General features: G+C 43.7%; 1 protein-coding gene across 1 annotated transcript in view; it reads left to right on the top strand.

Moving 5' to 3' along the window:
• mast3b (microtubule associated serine/threonine kinase 3b) overlaps nt 1-25,071 on the top strand; it is a 205,244-nt gene that overhangs the window by 90,222 nt on the left and 89,951 nt on the right. Inside the window, exons 8-13 of the mRNA XM_060846498.1 lie at nt 2,923-3,024; nt 7,771-7,903; nt 8,071-8,129; nt 9,681-9,763; nt 9,854-10,062; nt 14,089-14,227. Coding sequence (XP_060702481.1) covers nt 2,923-3,024; nt 7,771-7,903; nt 8,071-8,129; nt 9,681-9,763; nt 9,854-10,062; nt 14,089-14,227 — 725 coding nt within the window. The remainder of the gene's footprint in view (nt 1-2,922; nt 3,025-7,770; nt 7,904-8,070; nt 8,130-9,680; nt 9,764-9,853; nt 10,063-14,088; nt 14,228-25,071) is intronic.

Genomic DNA, 25,071 nt, shown 5'->3' with positions numbered 1-25,071 from the left:
CTACAGTATTATGCTTTTGGGCAATTCCAAAAGCGACAACATATTTATTTTGTCTGCACACAATGTCCAGTGACTACGCTGCCTAACAGCAGTCTTTTATCCTCTAGTATTCACTACTGTCACAGTTTGCAACTTGGCATTCTTGCCTTTTGTTCTGATGAGTTCAACATCAGGCTATTTCAGCAACATGTCTCTATTTCGGTAACATTAAAAGAGTAATTCGGACTTGGCCAAATAGTTAGGTTTTGAGGTACATCTTAGAGGAGAAAAAGATAGACAGTGGAGAAATTTAGTGAAAGTATTTCAGAATTTATACCTTTGGCAGCTGATGGCACACCCACCAACAGTAGAGGCATTAAAATCTAGGATACTCAAGAAGCCAGATTTCAAACAGCAGCGATCGAAGAGGCTCATGCAGTTCAAGGGGATGATAAAGATATGGAGAGGATATGGTTACTGAGGGATTTGAAAACAAAAATTAACATTAAAATATAGTTGTTGCTGGACTGAGAACCACTATGGTCTTATTGTCGTTGAAACTTGGTGTAAGTTAGGGTACAGCAGCAAAGTTTTGGATAACTTCAGGTTTTTGGGGTTTAGAATGTGGGAAACCAGTCAGGACTGTGTGATATAATCAAGTCAAGAAGTAACAAAGCATTGGATGCGGTTCTCTGCAGCTGCTGAGCTGGGGTAAGGGTAGAGTTTGAAATAGAATTCCATTCATCTCAAATCCCTGCTCTTTCCCATACCTGCACATTGTTTTCTTTCAGCTACGTATTCAATTCTTTTTTTTTAGATTACTTAGTGTGGAAACAGGCCCTTCGGCCCAACAAGTCCACACCGACCCGCCGAAGCGCAACCCACCCATACCCCTACATATACCCCTTACATAACACTACGGGGAATTTAGCATGGCCAATTCACCTGACCCACACATCTTTGGACTGTGGGAGGAAACCGGAGCACCCGGTGGAAACCCACGCAGACACGGGGAGAACATGCAAACTCCACACAGTCAGTCGCCTGAGGCGGGAATTGAACCCAGGTCCCTCGCGCTGTGAGGCAGCAGTGCTAACCACTGTGCCACCGTGCCGCCCTTTCTCTTCTGAAAGTTATTTGTAAATCTGTTTCCAAGTCAATTCCTGGCAGCACACCCCAGATCACAACAACTCACGTTTTTTTTTATTAAGCCCTTACTTTCTGGTTCTTTTACCTATTATTTTAAATCTATCTCTCTAGTCACTATCATTTACCAATGGTAACAGATTCTCTTGATTAATTCTATAAAAACTACTTCTGATTTTGAACACCTTGATTAAATCTCCCTGAACGTTTTTCACCATGAAAACAAACCCAGCTCCTGCAGTCTCTCTCCTCCCTTTGGAAACAATCCAGTAAATCTTACTCAAACTTTCAAAGGTCTTGATGATGGTTGTAAATGGTGGTCCCAGGAATTTTATACAAAATTCAAGACGGGATTTAACTAGTCGTATATAAAGGTTTAGCAGAGCTCCATTGTTTTTATACTCAGTATTTGAAATTATATATCAAACATCCTCAATTGCTTTTTGCAACATCCTCATTTCACTCTTTCATCTTGAAATACTCTTGGAAATACATTTCTATGCCTCTCTACTCCAACACTCATTTACAGTTTTTTATTGTTTTTCATGATTATTTCAAAATGTGTCACTTCACATCGTACAGTGGGGAAGGTGCTGGTTAGTGTCAGTCACCTGCAATGAAAAGCTAGTCTCAAGGTGACCATGAATTTGTCACTGATTGATGTAAAAACCCATCTGGTTCTCTAACCCCCTTTAAAGAAAGAAATCTGCCCTACTTACCCGACCTGGCCAACATGTGATTCCAGATCCATACCAATGTTCCTTGGCAAAAGAGACAAACTTCTCTGCTTTAATCTGCAATGTGTTTTCACATGTTATCAAGTCTATTATTGGAGTCCTGAAGTCTCCAACAGTCCTCATCATCATTTTCTACATTCCCAAAATTCATGCATTCTGTAAATTTTGAAATTTTGCCTGTGTCTGGGCGCGAGCCCTGAACAAGTCTGAAAAAGAGATGTGATCCCAACACTGAACTCTGGGGGAGGCATTGTATTCCTCCATGATGTTTGAAACACAACCTCTTCTCAAACACCATCACCATCATATCAACAGCTAACTCCAGCAACCCATTCCATCAAAAACAGAAATCAAGTAAGTCAAGCCACACTTAGCTTTAATAAATCTGTTGGCTGTCATTTATTAATAGATAGCTTTCCAAAAGTCAAATAATTGTGTTTTAGATTATGGCAGCTGACAATTTCTGTCCTGCAGGGTAAGGCTCAGGAGCCTCCAGTTGCTGGGTTTAACTTATGCCCTTGGCCCTTTCTAGTACAAGGAACTTGGGTGAAGAGGAAACAGACGGCCAGGTTTTAAAACGTTCAGATAAGACAGTAGGCAAGAGGAGGGACTGCAAAGAGAATGAGGTTTGACTGGAAGAGGGACAGACCATTGGCTTAAAATTAAATCTTTTGACTCATGACACAGTCATTGGAATCTATAAATGATACCCACTGTCGCGGCCCCACCCTGAACTCATACAATACCCAAAAATCCAACTGATCTTAACCCCTACCATCAGCCCCTTAATTACATTCTATTCATAAACACCCATATACCAGTGCCTCAGAATCCAAGCAAGGTCAGAGACAGATGTGAGCTCATAGCAAGCTTATCTTCACAACTCTCTAGCCCTCCAACTTCTTTCTGTGAACTGAGCCTGACACCTTTTACTCTCCATGATGGAGAAGATACCAAACAACATCCAATCAGCAAACCCCTCATCAGCAACTCCGAGTCGACGATGTTTGGGTGGATGCCTGTGTCTGACATTCTCAAACTTTCTGCATCTGTCAATCAGGCGTATGAGAGGGCGGCAAGCGATGAAGTCATGTTCATTACACAGTTGGTCAGGAAATTGCTGATGGTCATCGCCCGGCCAGCACGACTCCTTGAATGTTTGGTGAGTTTCAAAACCATCTCATGTTGTCAGGAATACAAAATTAGATGCTTGCATATAGGCATAGTGATACAGACAGTGACTCTCACCCTGCTGAATAAACACTGACTCTGTACAGTTACACAGTGAATGACCATTACCCTGCTGAATAAACACTGACTCTGAACAGTTACACAGTGAGTGACCATTACCCTGCTGAATAAACACTGACTCTGTAAAGTTACACAGTGAGTGACCATTACCCTGCTGAATAAACACTGACTCTGTACAGTTACACAGTGAGTGACCCTTACCCTGCTGAATAAACACTGACTCTGTACAGTTACACAGTGAGTGACCCTTACCCTGCTGAATAAACACTGACTCTGTACAGTTACACAGTGAGTGACCCTTACCCTGCTGAATAAACACTGACTCTGTACGGTTACACAGTGAGTGACCCTTACCCTGCTGAATAAACACTGACTCTGTACGGTTACACAGTGAGTGACCCTTACCCTGCAGAATAAACCCTGACTCTGTACTGTTACACAGTGAGTGACCATTACCCTGCTGAATAAACCCTGACTCTGTACTGTTACACAGTGAGTGACCCTTACCCTGCTGAATAAACACTGTCTCTGTACAGTTACACAGTGAGTGACCCTTACCCTGCTGAATAAACACTGACTCTGTATGGTTACACAGTGAGTGACCATTACCCTGCTGAATAAACACTGACTCTGTACAGTTCCACAGTGAGTGACCCTTACCCTGCTGAATAAACACTGACTCTGTACAGTTACACAGTGAGTGACACTTACACTGCTGAATAAACACTGACTCTGTACGGTTACACAGTGAGTGACCCTTACCCTGCTGAATAAACACTGACTCGATATGGTTATACAGTGAGTGACCCTTACCCTGCTGAATAAATTCTGTCTCTGTCCAGTTAAACAGCAAGTGACCCTTACCCTGCTGAATAAACACTGACTCTGTCCAGTTAAACAGTGAGTGACCCTTACCCTGCTGAATAAACACTGACTCTATATGGTTTTACAGTGAGTGACCCTTACCCTGCTGAATAAACACTGACTCTGTACAGTTACACAGTGAGTGACCCTTACCCTGCTGAATAAACACTGACTCTGTACGGTTACACAGTGAGTGACCCTTACCTTGCTGAATAAACACTGACTCTATATGGTTATACAGTGAGTGACCCTTACCCTGCTGAATAAACACAGACTCTGTACAGTTCCACAGTGAGTGACCCTTACCCTGTTGAATAAACACTGACTCTGTACAGTTACACAGTGAATGACCATTATCCTGCTGAATAAACACTGACTCTGTAAAGTTACACAGTGAGTGACCCTTCCCCTGCTGAATACACACTGACTCTGTAAAGTTACACAGAGAGTACCATTATCCTGCTGAATAAACACTGAGTCTATATGGCTTTACAGTGAATGATCCTTACCCTGCTGAATAAACACTGACTCTATATGGTTATACAGTGAGTGACCCTTACCCTGCTGAATAAATCCTGTCTCTGTCCAGTTAAACAGCAAGTGACCCTTACCCTGCTGAATAAACACAGACTCTGTACAGTTACACAGTGAGTGACCATTACCCTGCTGAATAAACCCTGACTCTGTACAGTCACACAGTGAGTGACCCTTACCCTGCTGAATAAACACTGTCTCTGTACGGTTACACAGTGAGTGACCCTTACCCTGCTGAATAAACACTGACTCTGTACATTTACACAGTGAGTGACCATTATCCTGCTGAATAAACACTGACTCTATATGGTTATACAGTGAGTGACCCTTACCCTGCTGAATAAATCCTGTCTCTGTCCAGTTAAACAGCAAGTGACCCTTACCCTGCTGAATAAACACAGACTCTGTACAGTTACACAGTGAGTGACCATTATCCTGCTGAATAAACACTGACTCTATATGGTTGTACAGTGAGTGACCCTTACCCTGCTGAATAAACACTGACTCTGTCCAGTTAAACAGCAAGTGACCCTTACCCTGCTGAATAAACACTGACTCTATATGGTTTTACAGTGAGTGACCCTTACCCTGCTGAATAAACACTGACTCTGTACGGTTACACAGTGAGTGACCCTTACCCTGCTGAATAAACACTGACTCTTTATGGTTATACAGTGAGAGACCCTTACCCTGCTGAATAAACACTGACTCTGTACAGTTCAACAGTGAGTGACCCCTACCCTGTTGAATAAACACTGACTCTGTGCAGTTAAACTGTGAGTGACCGTTACCCTGATGAATAAACACTGACACTGCATAGTTACACAGTTAGTGACCCTTACCCTGTTGAATAAACACTGACTCTGTCCAGTTAAACAGCAAGTGACCCTTACCCTGCAGAATAACCAGTGACTCTGTAAGGTTCCATAGTGTGTGACCCTTACCCTGCTGAATAAACACTGACTCTGTACAGTTCAACAGTGAATGACCCCTACCCTGCTGAATAAACACAGCCTCAGTGCAGTTAAACTGTGAGTGACCGTTACCCTGATGAATAAACACTGACACTGCATAGTTACACAGTTAGTGACCCTTACCCTGTTGAATAAACACTGACTCTGTCCAGTTAAACAGCAAGTGACCCTTACCCTGTTGAATAAACACTGACTCTGTACTGTTACACGGTGTGAGACCCTTACCCTGCTGAATAAATACTGACTCTGTACGGTTACACTCAAGTGACCCTTACCCTGCTGAATAAACACTGACTTTGTACAGTTACACAGTGAGTGACCATTATCCTGCTGAATAAACACTGACTCTATATGGTTTTACAGTGAGTGACCCTTACCCTGCTGAATAAACACTGATTCTGTACGGTTACACAGTGAGTGACCCTTACCCTGCTGTATAAACACTGACTGTGTATGGTTATCCAGTAAGTGACCCTTATCCTGCTGTATAAACACTGACTCTGTACAGTTACACAGTGAGTGACCCTTACCCTGCTGAATAACCAGTGACTCTGTAAGGTTCCATAGTGAGTGACCCTTACCCTGCTGAATAAACACTGACTCTTTATGGTTATACAGTGAGTGACCCTTACCCTGCTGAATAAACACTGACTCTGTACAGTTCAACAGTGAATGACCCCTACCCTGCTGAATAAACACAGCCTCAGTGCAGTTAAACTGTGAGTGACCGTTACCCTGATGAATAAACACTGACACTGCATAGTTACACAGTTAGTGACCCTTACCCTGTTGAATAAACACTGACTCTGTCCAGTTAAACAGCAAGTGACCCTTACCCTGTTGAATAAACACTGACTCTGTACTGTTACACGGTGTGAGACCCTTACCCTGCTGAATAAATACTGACTCTGTACGGTTACACTCAAGTGACCCTTACCCTGCTGAATAAACACTGACTTTGTACAGTTACACAGTGAGTGACCATTATCCTGCTGAATAAACACTGACTCTATATGGTTTTACAGTGAGTGACCCTTATCCTGCTGAATAAACACTGATTCTGTACGGTTACACAGTGAGTGACCCTTACCCTGCTGTATAAACACTGACTGTGTATGGTTATCCAGTAAGTGACCCTTATCCTGCTGATAAACACTGACTCTGTACAGTTACACAGTGAGTGACCCTTACCCTGCTGAATAAACACTGACTCTGTACGGTTACACAGTAAGTGATCCTTACCCTGCTGTATAAACACTGACTCTGAACAGTGCCATATTTACCTCACGTGGCTATTACAAAGAACAAAGAAAGAACAATATAGCACAAGAACAGGCCCTTTGGCTCTCAAATCCTTTGCTCATACATTTTACCCTTCCATACTAAAACTCTCTTCACTTGTAGCATCTATATCCCTCTATTCCCTTCCTATTTATAAATGTATGCTGGTGCTCCTTGAATACTTGCACAACCTCCACTGGCAACATGTTGCAGGCACTCACCACCCTTTGTGTGAAAAACCGACATCGCACATCTTTTTTAAACTTCTGTCCTTACACCTTGAACCTGTGTCCTCTAGTAATTGACCCCTCTACCATAGGAAAAAGCCTCATACTTTCCACCCGCTCCATGCCATTCACAATCTTATAAACTTCTATCCGGTCGCCCCTCAACCTCCTGAGATCCAGTGAAAACAAACCCAGTCTATGTACCCTTTCATCATAGCTAAAATCCCCATATAATAGGCAGCATCCTGGTAAACTTTTTCTGCTCCCTCTCCAAACCATCCACATCCTTCTGGTAGTGTGGTGACCAGAACTGTATGCAATATTCCATGTGTCGCCTAACTAACCTTTTATAAAACTGCAGCGTAACTTGTCTATCCTTTTACTCAATGCCCCTTTCAATGAAGGCAAATATGCCAAAAGCCTTTATTACTCCCTTATCTACCTTCAGTGACCTGTGGACCTGAACACCCAGCTCCCTGCATATCAATGCTCCTAAGGATTCTGCCATTCACTGTATAATTTCCATCTGTACTTGACTTTCCAAAATACATCATTGAACATTTGTCCAGATTAAACTCCACCTGCCATTTTTCTGCCCATGCCTCCAATTGATCTATATCCTGCTGTTCCCTCTGACAATCCACCTATCTGCAACTCCACCAATCTTTGTATCATCCTCAAACTTACTAATTTGAACAGCGACGTTTTCCTCCAAATAATTTATGGACGTCACTAACAGCAGACGTTATCGAATAACATTTCTGTGTTTTTCTTCAGGAGTTTGATCCTGAGGAGTTTTATCATTTGCTGGAAGCAGCAGAGGGTCATGCAAAAATTGGGCAAGGAATAAAGACAGATATCCCAAGGTACATCATCAGTCAGCTGGGTCTGACAAAGGACCCACTCCAAGGTAATACTGGGGACTTCAACCAATGATTGGATATTTAATAATGAAGTTTTCCAACAATCTCTATTTAATTCTTTTTCACCTATTTGCCACTGTATCCATCATTACATATACAGACCTTCCAGTTAATGTCAGAACTGATGTATTTCATCTCAATCTTGTTCACGCAGGAATTGTTCCATTGGATGATGAAGACACAATCTCTCAGCAGAAATCAGATTCCCAGGATGTGAGCACATTTTTGTTTCTTTTAGTAATAAGCCTTTGATGCTATGCAACATTGGTGTGCCAATAGTGGGAAAAGTACATTGCAAGGGGAAAAATGTGAGGGTCAGAAGGGTATACTTTGAAAAACACTTCAGAGACTGCAGCAAATATGGTAAATCAAACCCACCCAGATTAATCCAAGTGCACAGATTATCAGGCTCAGTGCTGAGAGAGTACTGCACTGTGGGAGGGTCAGTGCTGAGAGAGTACTGCACTGTGGGAGGGTCAGTGCTAAGAGAGTACTGCACTGTGGGAGGGTCAGTGCTAAGAGAGTACTGCACTGTGGGAGGCTCAGTGCTGAGAGAGTACTGCACTGTGGGAGGGTCAGTGCTAAGAGAGTACTGCACTGTGGGAGGCTCAGTGCTGAGAGAGTACTGCACTGTGGGAGGGTCAGTGCTGAGAGAGTACTGCACTGTGGGAGGCTCAGTGCTGAGAGAGTACTGCACTGTGGGAGGCTCAGTGCTGAGAGAGTACTGCACTGTGCGAGGCTCAGTGCCAAGGGACCACTGCACTGTTGGAGAGTCAGTGCTGAGGGAGCGCCACATTGTCGAAGGGTCAGTGCTAAGGGAGTGCTGCACTGCTGATGAGTCTGTACTGAGGGAGTGTTACACTGTCAGAGGGTCAGTGCTGAAAGAATGCCACATATCAGAGAGTCGGGGCTGAGAGACTGCTGCAGTATCAGAGGTTCATTACTGAGGGAGGATCACGCTGTCAGAGGGTCAGTGCTGAGGGGGTGCTGCACTGTCAGAAGTTCAGGACTGAGGGTGTGCCACACTGTCTCAGGATCAGTACTGAGGGACTGCTGCACTATTGGCAGGTCAGTACGAAGTGAGTGCTGCATTGTCGGAGAGAAGATTCTGAGGGAATGCTGCATTGTCGGAGAGTCAGTACTGAGGGAGTGCTGCACTGTCGGAGAGTCAGTACTAATGGAGTGCCGCACTGTCGGAGAGTCAGTGCTGAGTGAGTGCTGCATTGTCAGAGAGTCAGTGCTGCGGGAGTGCTACACTGTCGGTGAGTCAGTAATGAGGGAATGCTACACTGTCGGTGAGTCAGTAATGAGGGAGTGCTGCATTGTCAGAGAGTCAGTTCTGAGGGAATGCTGCATTGTTGGACAGTCAGTACTGATCCTTTGGCACCTATGGAAAAAGCTTTTAATATCCCCATTCTCTGTGTCAGTATTAATTTTTCACGAAAGCATTTGCAGCATTATCTGCTGATTGCTCAGATCCCTGGGTGTGGGAGTATGTGGTGCTTAGCTTATATGTCCTACATTTTTGCCACGGCTACATTTCCTTTTGGTCAGCATAGGTACATTCAGGAAAGACAACAATACGAGATGAGGGGCAACAGGACAGGGTGAGGGGTGAGAGAAAAAGAGAGGACGGTAAATTTTAGACAGAAGGCGCCAGTTTTGTGGCAGTACGAATTCTCTTCAGTTCTCATTTGCTGAATTCCTCAATCTCTGATAAGGACAGAATCATCATTTCTTATGCAATGAATATTGTTTTACTAGAGTCGAGCAGCATCAATTCCGCGTCCAAAACCTGGTGAGAATGATTTTGAGACAATTAAATTGATCAGTAATGGAGCATATGGGTAGGTCAATTCATTTGAAATTGTTTCCATTGAAAAGTTGCAGTGAGTTGGAATAAAGGAACCATTTTAACCAGCTGACTGTGTTTCCAGAGCAGTGTATCTTGTCCGGCACATAGAAACAAGGCAACGATTTGCTATGAAGAAGGTTAACAAACACAACCTGATCCTGAGAAATCAAATCCAGCAGATGTTTGTCGAACGTGACATCCTGACGTTCGCTGAGAATCCATTTGTTGTCAGTATGTATTGTTCCTTTGAGACCAGGCGCCACCTCTGCATGGTGATGGAATATGTAGAAGGTAAGGATTGAGAATTGCAAACAGCAAAGAGCCCAAGTGGCTGGCGGATCGGCTCCAGCTCTCAAGTCATTTGCTGTTATTGTGATCTCGTGTCTGGGAATATAACAGGACATTGGAGTAATACTCATCATGAACTGTCTATTTTTTTGTGGACTTTCAATGTCATCGAAGCTCATTGGCCATAGCGCTGGAATTATGAACAGACCCAACACTCCTGTACTCAATTTCAAAATCACAGGTTTATTAACAGTGGAGAAAGAAAGAAAGTGTTGGCTATCCAAGTGAGCAGTTGATTTAATGCCATTTTCTTTGTTTTCAAAAAAGCTTGTAATTCCTGTCTGAAAGCTTCAATTAAACCTCCCTTTACCACACTCTCAGACAGGGTATTCCACAGCCTAACCACTTTACCTTTATTTTCATTTCACTATTTTTTTTCATTTGCTAATTACTTTATGCCTTCTCCTTCCCAATCCTTCTGCCAAGAGAAACATTTCTCCACACCATCTATCCTCTCAGCTGTCATGATTATCAATACCTTGATCAGCTCTCCTCTCACCATTCTTCAAGGAAAACTGTTCCAAATTCAATTTATCTTCGACTGAAGTTCCTCATCTCCAAAATTATCATGGTGAACTTTCTGTACGTTCTCTCCAATTTCATCTCATCCTTTCTATCTGTGTTGCCCAGAAATGAATACAATACCCCAGCTGAAACTGAGCTAGTGTCTTATACAAATTGATCCAAACCACCCTGCTCTTCTCATTAATGTCCCTTTTAAGACGGTTCAGCATCCTGCACTGTTTAATAATCACTCCCTTGCCCTGTTCTGCTGCCTTCAGTAATTGAGGCACATATATTCCCACATACATACTGCTCCTGGCCCCATCCCCCCATGTTAAGGTTTTGAATGAGCTGAAAATTGGAATGAATGTGTACAATAATGGGCCCTGTGTATTAAATACAGTCACAGGCTTGTCACATTAAAAGCAATGGTGGGAAATGTGGAGGAGCTAGGCAATCCAATATGGAATAACAGGACGCACCATTGCCGGGGATTGGTTTGGAGTAACAGGGCAATGCCAGTGCAGTAGGTGAAAGCACAGGAATGCTCGTGTGATTTCACTGGAGAACACTAGGTTAACTGGGAAACAGTGTGTTAATTTTGTTTAATGTAAAGACAGTCATTGGGGATTTATTTGAACATATAAAAGGAGAGACTGACAGACAATAGGAATGGTTGATTCAGGAGGTATATGCTTATGATTTTTACTCTAACCAGTACAAGGCTGAGTGGAGAGTATGACCATTATCCTCCTTTACTAACTCTTTATCTAGACTGTGACACTGATTCAATGGAACAACATGAAGCTGGTTTGGTGTAACTTGCAAACCCCAATGTGGTGTTACATGGCAGGGGGATGCTGGGAATACAAAGAGTGTATCTTAGTGGATGTTTTGAATTTATGATTGTGACTTAAAATTACTGTTTCTTTAAGACTCTTTGAGGCCTAAGGTTATTGCAGGACATGTAATAAGATTCTGACAAACTGCATTTTACAAATTTGGCTGTAGCAACTGACGGAGGATTTTCACTGTTCCCGCGATCTCTGTGGCAAAAACAAGACCTGCTGATGTCTAAGTTACAGTGGGAGACCAGAGGAAGCTGCACATAAATTCCTCCCTCTCTGGACTCATTGAGCTGTACAGCACAGAAACTGACCCTTTGGTCCAATTTATCCATGCTGACCAGATATCCTAAACTAATCTCGTCCCATTTGCCAGCACCCGCCCCATACCCCTCCAAACCCTTCCTATCCATAAACCCATCCAGATGCCTTTTAAATGTTGTAATTGTACCAGCCTCCACCACTTCCTCTGGCAGCTAATTCCATACACACACCACCCTCTGCATGAAAAATCTTTTCCCTCTCACCTTGAACCTGTGTCCTCTAGTTTTGGACTCCCCTACTCTGGGGAAAAGACCTTGACTATTCACCCTATCCAGGCCTCTTATGATTTTGTAAACTTCTATAAAATCACCCCTCAGCCTCTGGTGCTCCAGGGAAAACAGCCCCAGCCTATCCAGCTTCTCTCTGTAGCTCAAATCCTCAAGCTTGGCAACATCCTTGTAAATCTTCGAGTAAAAAGTGAGGTCTGCAGATGCTGGAGATCACAGCTGAAAATGTGTTGCTGGTCAAAGCACAGCAGGTCAGGCAGCATCCAAGGAACGGGAAATTCGACGTTTCGGGCCAGAGCCCTTCATCAGGAATGGCTCTGGCCCGAAACATCGAATTTCCTGTTTCTTGGATGCTGCCTGACCTGCTGTGCTTTGACCAGCAACACATTTTCAGCAACATCCTTGTAAATGTTTTCTGAACCCTTTTAGGTTTCACAACATCCTTCCTATAGGAGGGAGACCAGAATTGAATGCAGTATTTCAAAAGTGGCCTAACCAATGTCCTGTATAGCCATCACATGACCTCCCAACTCCTGCACTCAATGCACTGACAAATAAAGGCAAGTGTACCAAACACCTTTTTCAATATCCTGTCTACCTGCAACTCCACTTCCAGGGAAATATGAGCCTGCATCCCAAGGTTTCTGTTTGGCAACACTCCCCAGGACCTTACCATTAAGTGTATAAGTCCTGCCCTGATGTGCCTTTTCAAAATGCAGCACCTCACATTCATCTAAATTAAACTCCACCTGCCACACCTCGATCTATTGGCTCATCTGATCGAGGTTCTGTTGCACTCTGAGTTAACTCTCTTCGCTGTCCACTACACCACAAATTTCAGTCTCACGCGCAAAGTTACTGTCTATACCTCCTATATTCACATCTAAATCATTTATGTAAGTGACAAAAAGCAGTGGACCCAGCACCGATCCTTGTACACCGCTGGACACAGGCGTCTAGTCTGTGAAGCAGCCTTCCACCACCTTCTGTCTCCTACCTTTGAGCCAAAATTGTATCCAAATAGCTAGTTCTCCCTGTACTCTATGTGACCTAATGTTACCAACCAGTTTACTGTGCAGAACCTTGCCAAACGCCTTGCTGAACACCATTTGGGAAATGTCCACCAGTCTGCCTTCATCAATCCTCTTTGTCACTTCTTCAGAAATCTCAATCAATTCAGTGAAACATGAACAGCACAGATGGATCTTTTCCAGTCTATATTTGGGACTGTGTGAGGACTGAGTGCTGAATAAATGAACTGACTCCATTGTATTTTCCATTTTCCATTTGTATTTACAGCCTTTACACATCTAATTCACACAATGTGCAGCAGGCAGAATTTGAGGCAAAGTTATTAGAGGTTTAGAGTGTAGTGCTGGGAAAGCACAACAGGTCAAGCAACACCCGTGGAGCAAGAAAATCAATATTTTGGGCATAAGCCCTTCATCAGGAATCCTCCTGACCTGCTGCGCTTTTCCAGCACTACATTTTCGACCCTCAACTCCAGCATCTGCAGTCCTCACTTTCTCCTTATTAGAAATTTATAAAATCACGAGGGGCATGGATAGGAGAGTTCATAACTAGAGGGCATAGGGTTAAAGTGAGAGGGAAAGAATAAAAAGGGACCTAAGGGGCAACATTTTCACACAGAGGGTGGTGCATGTATGGAATGAGCTGCCAGAGGGAGTGGTGGAGACTAGTACAATCCCAACACTTAAAAGGCATCTGGATGAGTGTATGAACAGGAAGGATTTAGAAGGTTATGGACCAAGTGCTGGCAAATGGGGCTAGACTAATTTAGGATAGCTGGTTGGAATGGATGAGTTGGACCGAAGGGTCTGTTCCCACTCTGTATGGCTCAATGACTCCATTATAGAACAGAAGCCCAACATCTGGTTAAAAAGGTTGGTTTTGAAGGAGGAGAGAGAAAAGAAGATGGAAGGGTTCAAGGGTTCAAGGATGGAACTCCAGAGCTTCAGACCAGGGCAGGTTGCTGATGGGAAATGATGAATATTAGGACGTACATGCTGGGTTTGACTGATTCTCCCTCCCACTTTGTGTGTGTTCAGGTGGCGACTGTGCCAATCTCCTGAGGAATATTGGTCCCTTGCCAGTTGACATGACCAGGATGTACTTTGCAGAAACAGTTCTGGCATTAGAATATCTCCACAACTATGGCATTGTGCATCGGGACCTCAAACCAGACAAGTAAGTAACGTCACAGAATTTGCAAATATCATCTTGCACCAAAGAATCATAAAAATGTCAGGAAATTTGTTAATAAAAGAAACTTAAATGGTTTGTACCTTAATGCATGAAGCATTACGGAAATGGTCAATGAACTGAAGATAAAAATTGAGGTAATGAATGTGAACTCATAGCCATTACGCAAACATGGTTACAAGGATAACAAAATTGAGAGCATTCGGGTATATTTGACCTTTCAGAAAGACAGGAGGGATGGAAAAGGTGGTGGGATAATACTGTTAACAGGGGTTCAATTGAGAACAGTTGTGGGAAATAGTCTCAGCTCAGATGATATAGAGTCCATTCAGTAGAGATAAAGAAGACATTGTTAACAATAGTGTACAGGTTCCCAAACAGTGCATACACTGTAGGAAAAACTATTTAAAAAAAGACAAAAAATAGGAGAATATAAAAAGAATAGAGCAATAACTTTAGTGACTTTAATCTTCATGTTAATTGGGTTAATCACATTGGAAAGAGTAGACATGACAACAAATTCATTGAGTGCAGAAGGGAACAGTTCCTGGAGCGATATGTCAAGGAGCCAACCAGGTATTGGGTAATGAGACAGGTTTAATAAATGACCTCAGAATAAAAGACCCCGAGGAAGTAGTGACCATAACATCATCGAACTTAGTATTCCGTTTGAGAGTGAGGACTTTGGATCAGAAACAACTGTTTAACTGAAAGAAAGGGAATTATAGTGAAACAAGGATAGTGTTAGCTAAAATGAATGAGCAAATAAATTAGCAGAAATGGCAGTATGTAAGCAGTGGCAGACATAAAGGAGGTAATTCATGACTCTCAGCAAAAATACATTCCAGTGAGGCGGAAGGATTCTAAAAGAGAGGTAAACCAACTAATATACGCAGTTTGTGAAATAAGGTGGTTCAGATTGAAATTAGCAGGTATGATGCAATGGGCATCACAGAGGGGTATATCTGCAAGGGTTCAGGACTGGGAGCTAAATATCCAATGATGATTTGAGAGATGCAAATGCTGTTCCTTACTGGATGATTGGAGTGAAGTGAATGTTGTTCCTCGGTTCAAGTAACGTAATAGGGAAATCCCTGTGAATTACAGATCAGTCAGTCTGACATCTGTGGTAAACAAGATACTAGAAAGGATTCTGAGAGATAGAATTTATGACTACTTACAAAAACATAGTTTGATTAAAGATAGTCAGCATGGCTTTGTGAGGGGCAGATCATGCCTCACAAATCTTACTGAGTTCTTTGAGGATGTGATGAGACAAGTTGACGAAGGTCGAGTAGTGGATGTGGCGTATGTGGATTTCAATAAGGGACTTGATAAGATTTCCCACAGCAGGCACATTTAGAAAGTTAGGAGGTATAGGATACAGGAAAATTTAGCCGTCTGGATACAGAATTGGCTGGCCAAAAGAAGACAGTGAGTGGTCATGGATGGAAAATATTCTGCCTGGATATCGGTGACCAGTGGTGTCCTGCAGGGATCTGTTCTTCGGCCTCTGCTCTTTGAAGTTTTTATAAATGGCTTGGATGAAGAAGTGGAAGGGTGGTTTAGTAGATTTGCTGATGACACAAAGGTCAGTGTTGTTGTGCATCGTGTCGAGGATTATTGCAGGCTGCAATAAGACATTGACAGGATGCAGAGCTGGACTGAGAAGTGGCAGATGGAATTCATCCTGGATAAATGCAAAGTGATTAATTTTGGAAAGTTGAATTTGAATGCAGAATACAGGGGTTAAAGACAGGATTCTTGGCAGTATGGAGAAACAGAGGGATCTTAGGGTCCATGCGCATCGATCAAAGTTGCCACCCAAATTAACAAGGTTGTTAAGAAGGAATATGGTGTTTTGGTTTTTGTTAATAGGGAGATTGAGTTTAAAAACCATGAGGTTTTGTTGCAGCTCTATAAAACCCTAGTTAGACAACACTTGGAATATTGTGTTCAGTTCTGGTTGCCTCATTAGAGGGGATGCAGAGGAGATTTATCAGGAGGCTACCTGGATTGGAGGGCTTGTCTTATGAAGAGAGGTTGAGTGAGCTAGAGCTTTTCACACTGGAGAGAAGAAGGAAGAGATGCAGCTTGATAGAGGTATAGATAATGAGAGCTACAGATAGAGTAGAGAGTCAGAGACTTTTCTCCAGGGCAGAAATGACTGTCACGAAGGGTCATAATTTTAAGGTGATTGGAGGAAGGTATAAGGGAAATGTAAGAGGTAGGTTCTATGTGCAGAGAGTGATGAGTGTGTGGAATGCACTCCCAGCAGTGGTAGTAGAGTCTGAGACATTAAGGACATTTAAGTGACTGCTGGACAAGCACAAGAATGGTAGTAAGTTGAGGGGTGTGTGGGTTAGGTTGATCTTAGATTAAAATAAGTATTCAGCACAACATCGTGGGCAGAAGGGCCTGTACTGTGCTGTACTGTTATATGTTCTATATTCTATGATAAACATCCTCTCAAAATGACAGGCAGGTGCCTTATTAGTAAGAAATGAAATTAAATTAAATCAATAGCGTGAAATGAACTAGAGTCAAATGATGTAGAATAGGTGTGGGTACAGATGAGAAACCACAAAGTTTAAAATATCGTAGTGAGAGTTATGTCCAGGCATCCAAACAGTAGTCAGGATATGGGGCATAAGACACACCGGGAGATAGAAAAGGTGTGTAAGAAAGACAAGGTTACAGTGATCATGGGGGATTTCAATATGTCGATGGACTGGGAAAATCAGGTTGGTGTGGATCACAAGAAAAGACATTTGTATTTTGTCTATGAAATGGCATTTTGGAGCAGCTTGTAGTGCAACTCACTAGGTAACAGGCAACATTGGATTTAGGGATGTGCAATGAGGCAGACTTGATAAGGGAGATTAAGATGAAGGAATCCTCAGGAGGCATAATATGGTAGAATTTAAAGTTTGTGAGAAGATTTGTAGCTCGGGTGCTCGTTGTTGTGGTTCTGTTCGCCGAGCTGGGAGTTTTTCTTGCAAACGTTTCGTCCCCTGTCTAGGTGACATCTTCAGTGCTTGGGAGCCTCATGTGAAGCGCTTCTGTGCTGATTCCTCCGGCATTTATACTGGTTTGAATCTGCCGCTTCCGGTTGTCAGTAGCTGTCCGCTGCAGTGGCCGGTATATAGGGTCTATGTCGATGTGTCCATTGATCAAATTCGTGGATGAGTGCCATGCTTCTAGGAATTCCCTAGCTGTTCTCTGTTTGGTCTGTTAACGAAATTGTGTTCACTTCTATTGACAAAACCCTAGCCAGAGAAATAATATCCAACTTGCTGGACATACATAACAGACAACAGGACGCTGAACCTATCAACAAAGATGGCATACTTAAACTACTAGACCTGTGCCTCACAATACACTTCACATTGAACAACCAGATATATGAACAAATTAACGGAACACCCATGGGCTCACCGATCTCCGGACTGATAGCAGAAGCAGTTATGCAAAGGTTAGAAAAAACAGTTTTACCGCAACTACAACCCAAACTATGGATCAGATACGTGGACGACACCTTTGTAATCATAAAAAACACAGACATAGAGAACACACACCGGATCATCAACGCCACACTCACAGGAATCCGATGGTACAGAGAACACCGAACGGAGAATTCACCACGAAGGTATACAGAAAAGCCACACACACAGACCAAGTCCTGAACTATGAAAGCAACCACCCCAACACACACAAATGAAGTTGCATTAGGACATTATTCAAAAGGGCCCAGCACACCTGAACTACAAAAAGAGGAAGAAGAACACCTATACAAGGTATTCAACAAAAATGGATACCCACGCAATTTCATTAACAGATGCCTCAGGGAAAGACCACGAAATGAGGACATGTCACAACCCAAAGGACTGGCCACACTCCCATACATCAGGAGCATTTCTGAACTGACAGCCAGACTGCTGCGACCACTAGGACTCATAACAGCACACAAACCAACAGCCCCTCTCAGACAACAACTCACCAGGACAAAGGACCCAATTCCCAGCATGAGCAAAAGCAATGTGGTTTACAAAATCCCATGCAAGGACTGCACAAAACACTACATAGGACAAACAGGAAGACAGCTAACAACCCGCATCCATGAACACCAACTGGCCACGAAACGACACGACCAGCTATCCCTAGTAGCCATACACTCAGATGACAAACAACATGAATTCGATTGGGACAACACCACCATTATAGGACAGGCCAAACAGAGAACAGCCAGGGAATTCCTAGAAGCATGGCACTCATCCACAAATTCGATCAACAGACACATCGACATAGACCCTATATACCGGCCACTGCAGCGGACAGCTACTGACAACCGGAAGTGGCAGGTTCAAACCAGTATAAATGCCGGAGGAATCAGCACAGAAGCGCTTCACAGGAGGCTCCCAAGCACTGAAGATGTCACCTAGACAGGGGACGAAACGTTTGCAAGAAAAACTCCCAGCTCGGCGAACAGAACCACAACAATGTGGGCGGCACGGTGGCACAGTGGTTAGCAATGCTGCCTCACAGCGCCAGAGACCTGGGTTCAATTCCCGACTCAGGCGACTGACTGTATGGAGTTTGCACGTTCTCCCCGTGTCTGCGTGGGTTTCCTCCGGGTGCTCCGGTTTCCTCCCACAGTCCAAAGATGTGCAGGTTAGGTGAATTGGCCATGCTAAATTGCCCGTAGTGTTAGGCAAGGGGTGAATGTAGGGGAATGGGTGGGTTGCGCTTCGGCGGGTCGGTGTGGACTTGTTGGGCTGAAGGGCCTGTTTCCACACTGTAAGTAATCTAATCTAATCTAATGGTAGAATTTACTCTGCAATTTGAGAGGGAGTAGGTGGAAACTGACATAAGCGGTATTACAGCTGAATAAAGGCAACCACAGGGGCATGAGGGAGGAGTTGAAGCATATTAAAGGGAGGATAAGGCAAACATGGCTGACCGGGAAGTCAGGGACAGCACAGAAGCAAAAGAGAAAACATGTAATGTGACAAAGGGCAGTGGGAAGCCAAAGGATTGGAAAGCCAGTAAAGACCAACAAAAACAACGGGAAAGGAAATAAGAAGGAAGAAGAATAAATATGTGGTTAAGCTAGCCAATAAAATAAAAGAAGATTGCAAAAGTTTCCTTAGATATATAAAAGAGAGGCAAGAGTGAACAGTGGGACACTGGAAAATGATGTTGGAGAAGTGGTAGTGGGGAATAAAGATGTGGCTGAGGAACTGAATAAGCACTTTGTGTCAGTCTTCAAGGTGGAAGACATAAGTAACATCCCAAACATTCAAGAGAGTTGGGGGCAGAGGTGAATATGGTGGCTATTACCAAGACGATACCAAGATGAAGAGGAGGAGGATTATTGAGAGGAGTTACAGGGAAATAGTCACTCCTCAGGTACAAGAAAAAGGCAAATGAGTTACAGTCAGGGGATGGTTGCTTTACCTGAAACACTACTTGGGTAGTGTCTCCCACCCATCTTCCTCCTCCTCCAACCAAAAAAAAGGACCTGTGCGTCAAATTGGTAAAGTAACGAGTTTTTTTAAATTCCTTATTTTTTTCAACAGACTCTTTGGAAATTTAGAACAGTGGGAATGGAGGTTAGGGCAGTTGAATGTTCCTCCTGCAAAATGTGGGAGGTAAGGGTCACTACTAGTGTCCCTGCTGACTACGTCTGTGGGAAGTGCACCCTACTCCAGCTCCTCAAAAACCGCGTTAGGGAACTGGACCTAGAGCTGGATGAATTTTGAATCATTCGGGAGGCAGAGGGGATTATTGAGAGGAGTTGCAGGGAAATAGTCACTCCTCAGGTACAAGAAAAAGGCAAATGAGTTACAGTCAGGGGATGGAAAGGGAATCGGCAGGCAGTGCAGGGATCCCCTGTGGTCATTCCCCTCAACAATAAGTATACCATTTTGGATACTGTTGGGGGGGATGACTTACCAGGGGAAAGCAGTGGGGCACAGGGCTCTGGCACAGAGTCTGTCCCTGCTGCTCAGAAGGGAAGGGGGAAGAGGAGCAGAGCAGTAGTTACTGGGGACTCCATAGTTAGGGGGACAGATAGGAGGTTCTGTGGGGGTGAGAGAGACTCACAGTTGGTATGTTGCCTCCGAGGTGCCAGAGTTCGTGATGTCTCTGATCGTGTTTTTGGGATTCTTAAGGGGGAAGGGGAGCAGCCTCAAATCGTGGTCCACATTGGCACCAATGACATTGGTAGGGAGAGAGATGGGGATTTAAGGCAGACATTCAGGGAGCTAGGATGGAAGCTTAGAGCTAGGACAAACAGAGTTATTGTCTCTGGTTTGTTGCCCATGTCACGTGCTAGTGAGGCAAGGAATAGGGAGAGAGAGGAGTTGAACACATGGCTACAGGGATGGTGCAGGAGGGAGGGTTTTGGATTCTTGGATAATTGGGGCTCTTTCTGGGTTGAATGGGACCTCTAAAAGCAGGATGGTCTTCATCTGAACCAGAGGGGTACCAATATCTGGGGGGGGGGGGTGGAAATTCACTAAGACTATTGGGGTGGGTTTAAACTAATCCAGCAGGGGGGGGGATGGGAACCAAAATTGTAGTTCGGGTATAGAAAAGGTTGAGAGTAGGGAGGTTCGAAATCAAGTTTCAGGGACGCAAGATGGCACCAGCAAGCAAGAAGTTGGTTTGAAGTGTGTCTACTTCAACATCAGGAGCATCCAGGATAAGGTGGGTGAACTTGCAGCATGGGTTGGTACCTGGGACTTCGATGTTGTGGCCATTTCGGAGACATGGTTAGAGCAGGGACAGGAATGGTTGTTGCAGGTTCCAGGATTTAGGTGTTCCAGTAAGAACAGAGAAGATGGTAAAAGAGGGGGAGGTGTGGCATTGTTGGTCAAGGACAGTATTACAGTTGCAGAAAGGATGTTTGGGGACTCGTCAACTGAGGCAGTATGGGCTGAGGTTAGAAACAAGAAAGGAGAGGTCACCCTGTTGGGAGTTTTCTATAGGCCTCTGAATAGTTCCAGAGGTGTAGACGAAAGGATAGCAAAGATGATCCTCGATAGGAGTGAGAGAGACAGGGTAGTTGTCATGGGGGACTTCAACTTTCCAAATATTGACTGGGAACACTACAGTACGAGTACTATAGATGGGTCAGTTTTTGTCCAGTGTGTGCAGGAGGGCTTCCTGACACAGTATGTAGACAGGCCAACAAGGGGCGAAGCCACATTAGATTTGGTACTGGGTAATGAGCCCGGCCAGGTGTTAGACTTGGAAGTAGGTGAGCACTTTGGTGATAACGATCACAATTCTGTTATGTTTACTTTAGTGATAGAAAGGGATAGGTGTATCCCACTGGGCAAGAGTTACAGCTGGGGGAAAGGCAATTATGATGTGATTAGGCAAGATTTAGGAAGTATAGGATGGGGAAGGAAATTACAGGGGATGGACACATCAGAAATGTGGAGCTTATTCAAGGAAAAGCTCCTGTGTGTCCTAGCTAAGTATGTACCTGTAAGGCAGGGAGGAAGCTGCAGAGCGCGGGAGCCATGGTTTACAAAGGAAGTGGAATCTCTGGTCAAGAGGAAGAAGGAGGTTTATGTTAGGATGAGATGTGAAGGCTCAGTTAGGGTGCTTGAGGGTTACAAGGTAGCCAGAAAAGACCTAAAGAGAGAGCTCAGAAGAGCCAGGAGGAGACATGAGAAGTTGTTGGCAGATGGGATCAGGGTAAACCCTAAGGCTTTCTATAGGTATTTAAGGGATAAAAGAATGATGAGAGTAAGATTAGGGCCAATCAAGGATAGTAGTGGGAAGTTATCTGTGGAGTCAGAGGAGATAGGGGAAGCACTAAATGAATATTTTTCGACAGTATTCCCTCCAGAAAATGACAATGTTGTTGAGGAGAAATGATGGGAAATGTTCATCCTGGAGTTCAGTTACCAGTGGTGTACCGCAAGGGTCGATGTTGGGTCCACTGCTGTTCGTCATTTTTATAAATGACCTGGGTGAGGGCGTAGAAGGGTGGGTTAGTAAATTTGCAGACAACACTAAGGTCTGTGGAGTTGTGGATAGTGATGAAGGATGTTGTGGGTTACAGAGAAACATAGATAAGCTGCAGAGTTGGGCTGAGATGTGGCAAATGGAGTTTAATGTGGACAAGTGTGAGGTGATTCACTTTGGTCGGAATAACCGGAATGCAAAGTACTCGGCTAATGGTAAGATTCTTGGTGGTGTAGATGAGCAGAGAGATCTCGGTGTCCAGCTACACAGATCCTTGAAAGTTGCCACCCAGGTTGACAGCGTTGTTCAGAAGGCATACAGTGTTTTAGTTTTTATTAATAGAGGGATCGAGTTCCGGAACCATGAGGTATGCTGCAGCTGTACAAAACTCTGGTGCGGCCGCACTTGGAGTATTGTGTACAGTTCTGGTCACTGCATTATAGGAAGGATGTGGAAGCTTTGGAAAGGGTTCAGAGGAAATTTACTAGGATGTTGCCTGGTATGGAAGGAATATCTTACGAGGAAAGGCAGAGGGCCTTGAGGTTGTTCTCATTAGAGAGAAGAAGGTTGAGAGGTGATTTAATAGAGACATACAAGATAATCAGAGGGTTAGATAGGGTGGACAGGGAGAGCCTTTTTCCAAGAATGGTGATGGCGAGCACGAGAGGACATAGCTTTAAATTGAGGGGTGATAGATATAGGACAGATGTCAGAGATAGTTTCTTTACTCAGAGAGTAGTAAGGGTATGGAATGCTTTGCCTGCAACGGTAGTAGATTCGCCAACTTTAAGTGCATTTAAGTTGTCATTGGACAAGCATATGGACGAATATGGAATAGTGTAGGCTAGATGGGCTTCAGACTGGTATGACAGGTTGGCACAACATCGAGGGCTGAAGGGCCTGTACTGCGCTGTAATGTCTTCAGCTAGTGTGGTAAATCTATGGAATTCATTGCTACAGAATGCTGAGGAGGCCAGGTCGTTGAGTATATTTAAGAACAAGATAGATAGGTTCTTCATTGTCAAGGGGACAAAGTGGGAGAAAGGGGTTGAGAAACTTATTAGCCACAATAGAATGGTGGTGCAGACTAGATGGAGCAAATGACCTAATTTCTCTTCCGATGTTTTATGGTCTCATGGGCTAACAAAGGAAGTTGAGGAAATTATTAAGCTAAAAGAAAAAACCTATAAGAAGGCAAAGGTTAGTGATAGGCCTCAAGACTGGGATAAATTCAGAATCCAGCAAAGTGGGCTAAAAAAGATAATAAAGGTAAAGAACAATTCTGTACTGCACAGGAACAGGCCATCGGCCCACCAAGCCTGCACCGAGGCATGATGCCTTTCTAAACGAAAAACCTTTCCTTCTATGTGGTGCATTTCCCTCTATTCCCTGCCTACTACGTATGTGTCAAGATGCCTCTTAAACGTTGCGATTATACCCACCTCCACCACTTCCTCTGGCAGCGTATCCCAGGCACTCACCTCCCATGTGTAAAAAAATTGCCTCTCACATCTCCTTTAAACTTTTCCCCTTTTACCTTAAGCCTATGTCCTCTAGTAATTGACATTTGTATCCTGGGAAAAAGACTCCAACGATTTGTTCTATCCATGTCTCTCATAATTTTGTAAACATCCATCAAGGTTGCCCTCAACATTTGATGTTCAAGTGAAAACAAACCATGTTTTGCCAAAATTCTCATCCCAGCTAATGTCCTCCAAATCAGTCAACATCCTGATAAACCGCTTCAGTACCCTTTCTAAAGTGTTCACATCCACCTCATAATGTGGCAACTAGAACTATACATAACTTCCAAATGTGCCTGCCTGGGTTTCCTCTGGCTGCTCTAGTTTCCTCCCACAGTCCAAAGATATGCAGGTTACGTGGGTTAGGCATGGGAAATGCAGGGTTACAGGGATAGAGTGTGGTGGAGGTGGATGGGTCTGGTTGGGTTGCTCTTTTTATAATTAAAAATACTAATTTATTTTAGCTGCTCATTCTCACTTGTCCCTTGGCTTTCTAGTATTCTGAGAGTTTTTCTGTATTTTTCCCTCTACGTGGGACCAAAAGTAATGAGCAGGTCTTTTTGCCAATGACATAAAGCTAGATAGTATTGTAAACTGTGTGGATGGAATTAGATTAGAAAGAAATATGGTGTTATTTTTATTGGACCTGAACAGTTTAAAACAGGAAACTTTCAAAATGCTGAAACAATTGTATCCAAGATGAATTTGGGCTCAGATATGGAGCTCAGTATACTTTCATGGTTAATGAGATTACAGATCATCCATGTAAGCCCTTCTTCTGAGTGTTATTTAATGTAGATTTAGCATGGAATCTGAGAGAATGATGTGAGAAGTCTGGTGAGGACTATATCTACATGTCAGGAGCAACAGACGTGTGGTACACATTGGTACCAATGACATTGGTAGGGAAAGGGATGAGGACCTGAAAGGTGAATATAGGGAATTAGATTGGAAACTAAAAAACAGGATGAGCAGAGTAATCATCTCAGGATTGCTACCGGTGCCACAGGCCAGTAAGGCTAGGAACAGAGAGCAAGTGCAGATAGCTGCAGGGCTGGTGTAGGAGGAAAGGCTTCAGATATGTGGATCATCGGGATATCTTCTGGGGAAGGTAAGATCTGTACAAGGAGGTTTGCTCCTGAATTGGAAAGGCACCAATATCCTGGGCGGGAGGTTTGCTTGAGCTCTTTTGGAGGGTTTATACTAGTTTGACAGGGGAATGTGAACTGGATCAGAGGATGGGGTAGCTAGTGAACAGGCAGATACAGTGTGGAGAAGGTTTGTGATGAAGGATAGACAACTGATAGGGCAAAGTTGCAGTCA

This window comes from Hemiscyllium ocellatum, chromosome 28, assembly GCF_020745735.1.
Source record: "Hemiscyllium ocellatum isolate sHemOce1 chromosome 28, sHemOce1.pat.X.cur, whole genome shotgun sequence".
NCBI classification, from domain to species: domain Eukaryota; kingdom Metazoa; phylum Chordata; class Chondrichthyes; order Orectolobiformes; family Hemiscylliidae; genus Hemiscyllium; species Hemiscyllium ocellatum.
The sequence above is the reverse complement of the archived record's forward strand: the minus strand, read 5'-3'. Positions and strand labels throughout refer to the sequence as shown.